Here is a 1,653-nt window from a genome sequence, read left to right as displayed (position 1 = left end):
CCAGGGGGGGATGGGCCACAGGAGGTTGGCTGGCTGGGGGGAGGGGGGGAAGAGGGACCACAGGTTAGCCGGCTGGGGGGAGGGGCCATGGGAGGTTGGCTGTGGGAGCGCACTGACTACCAGGGGGCAGCTCCTGCGTTGAGCATCTGCCCCCAGGTGGTCAGTGTGTGTCATAGTGACTGGTTGACTGGTTGTTCGGTTGTAACGGTCACTTAGGCTTTTATGTATATAGATGATTCTACTGACCTTTCCCCACATAAAGCTCATAAAATATATTTCAAAGAAGGCAGCTACATAGTTAAAAGAAAAATAATAATCGGGTATCATTTAAGGCTTGACACTGAATTAATTCTTGAATTTAAAATAAAATTACCTGTAGCAGCCCTCCATCATCAAAACGCAGTACTTCTATTATGCTCTCCGACTGAATAAATGCTGTGAAGGAAAAAAAACATGCTATCATTTAAAGAAACATAAATTTTATTTAAAATATTTTTACCTTGAAATTAATTGCTACAATTTTTATATTTTAAAAATATACTGCTTGATAGTGATAGTTAAAGTGAAAAATATGACTAATATTTCAGGGTTTTAGCAACAATGGAATGCTTTAAAATAAAACAACACAACTCAATTAGAAACTAGTTTTAAATAAACTACAGGCTGTGTAAACCACTTGCAAAATATCTATTCCTACTATACAGCCAGACAGAACAAAATAGTCATATTCAACTAATATAGCTGATTATTTACACTGATAGATTACTAGAAATAACACAAACACATAGCAAAGATCACTAGAGGATTGTATTTCCCCAAAAAATGATAAGCTGACATTTTATATCATCTGCTCTTTTAGAAGGATGATATGACTTGAGATCAAAAGTCAAAACAGGCTTGGTAGGGATGGGCGAGGAAAGTGGCAAAAAGAGGTTATTCTGTTCCAAGAAACCGAGCACAATGCAAAGCCAAGATACAAAGCTAACACACTTTTACCACATAATCCAGCAATTATGTTCCTAGATAGTCACCCAACTGAGTTGAAAATATATGTCCATAAAAACCTGCATGCAATTCCTTACAGCAGCTTTATTCATCATCACAACTGGACACCATCAAGATGTCCTTCTACAGGTAACTAGACAAACTATAGGAAACCAAGATGGCGGCATAGGTTAACGCCGGAGTTTGCTGCCTCGAACAACCACTTCAAAAATACAACTAAAAGATGGAACGGACATCATCCAGAACCACAGGAAGGCTGGCTGAGTGGAAGTTCTACAACTAGGAGGAACCGAGAATCAGAGGAGGCGCAGTGCTGAAGTAAAATACTAAGGGGCGGAGTGCGCGCGGCGCGGGCTGGTGGCTGAGGGCGCGGTTGTCTGTTTCAATCCGGAGGGAGCCTCAGACTCTGAGCTCCAGCGAGTCTCTAGGGACCCAGACTCAAACGGGAGAAGCAGGACTGTCTGGCTACGGTCCCTCCGAGGTTTGCAGCCGTTGCTGGGACAGAGAGGCAGAGCCCCTGGGGACGGACTGAGAGCAGCCATAACTGCTCCCTCCTCCGCCCTGTTGATCCCGTGGGACCCGCCCCGCCCAAGCCCTGCACAGAGGCATTTGCCGGATAGCCTCAGGCAAAGGCTAGATTAGCACCTC

At 44.1% G+C, this 1,653-nt stretch overlaps 1 protein-coding gene across 1 annotated transcript in view; it reads right to left on the bottom strand.

Annotated features, from left to right (window-relative positions):
• Window positions 1-1,653, bottom strand: part of TMEM131 (transmembrane protein 131) — a 272,545-nt gene that overhangs the window by 154,204 nt on the left and 116,688 nt on the right. Inside the window, exon 4 of the mRNA XM_014536436.1 lies at window positions 374-435. Coding sequence (XP_014391922.1) covers window positions 374-435 — 62 coding nt within the window. The remainder of the gene's footprint in view (window positions 1-373; window positions 436-1,653) is intronic.

The sequence above is a fragment of the Myotis brandtii genome, unplaced genomic scaffold, assembly GCF_000412655.1.
Source record: "Myotis brandtii unplaced genomic scaffold, ASM41265v1 scaffold1612, whole genome shotgun sequence".
Classification (NCBI taxonomy): Eukaryota; Metazoa; Chordata; class Mammalia; order Chiroptera; family Vespertilionidae; genus Myotis; species Myotis brandtii.
This window is presented reverse-complemented; position numbering and strand designations above follow the sequence as displayed.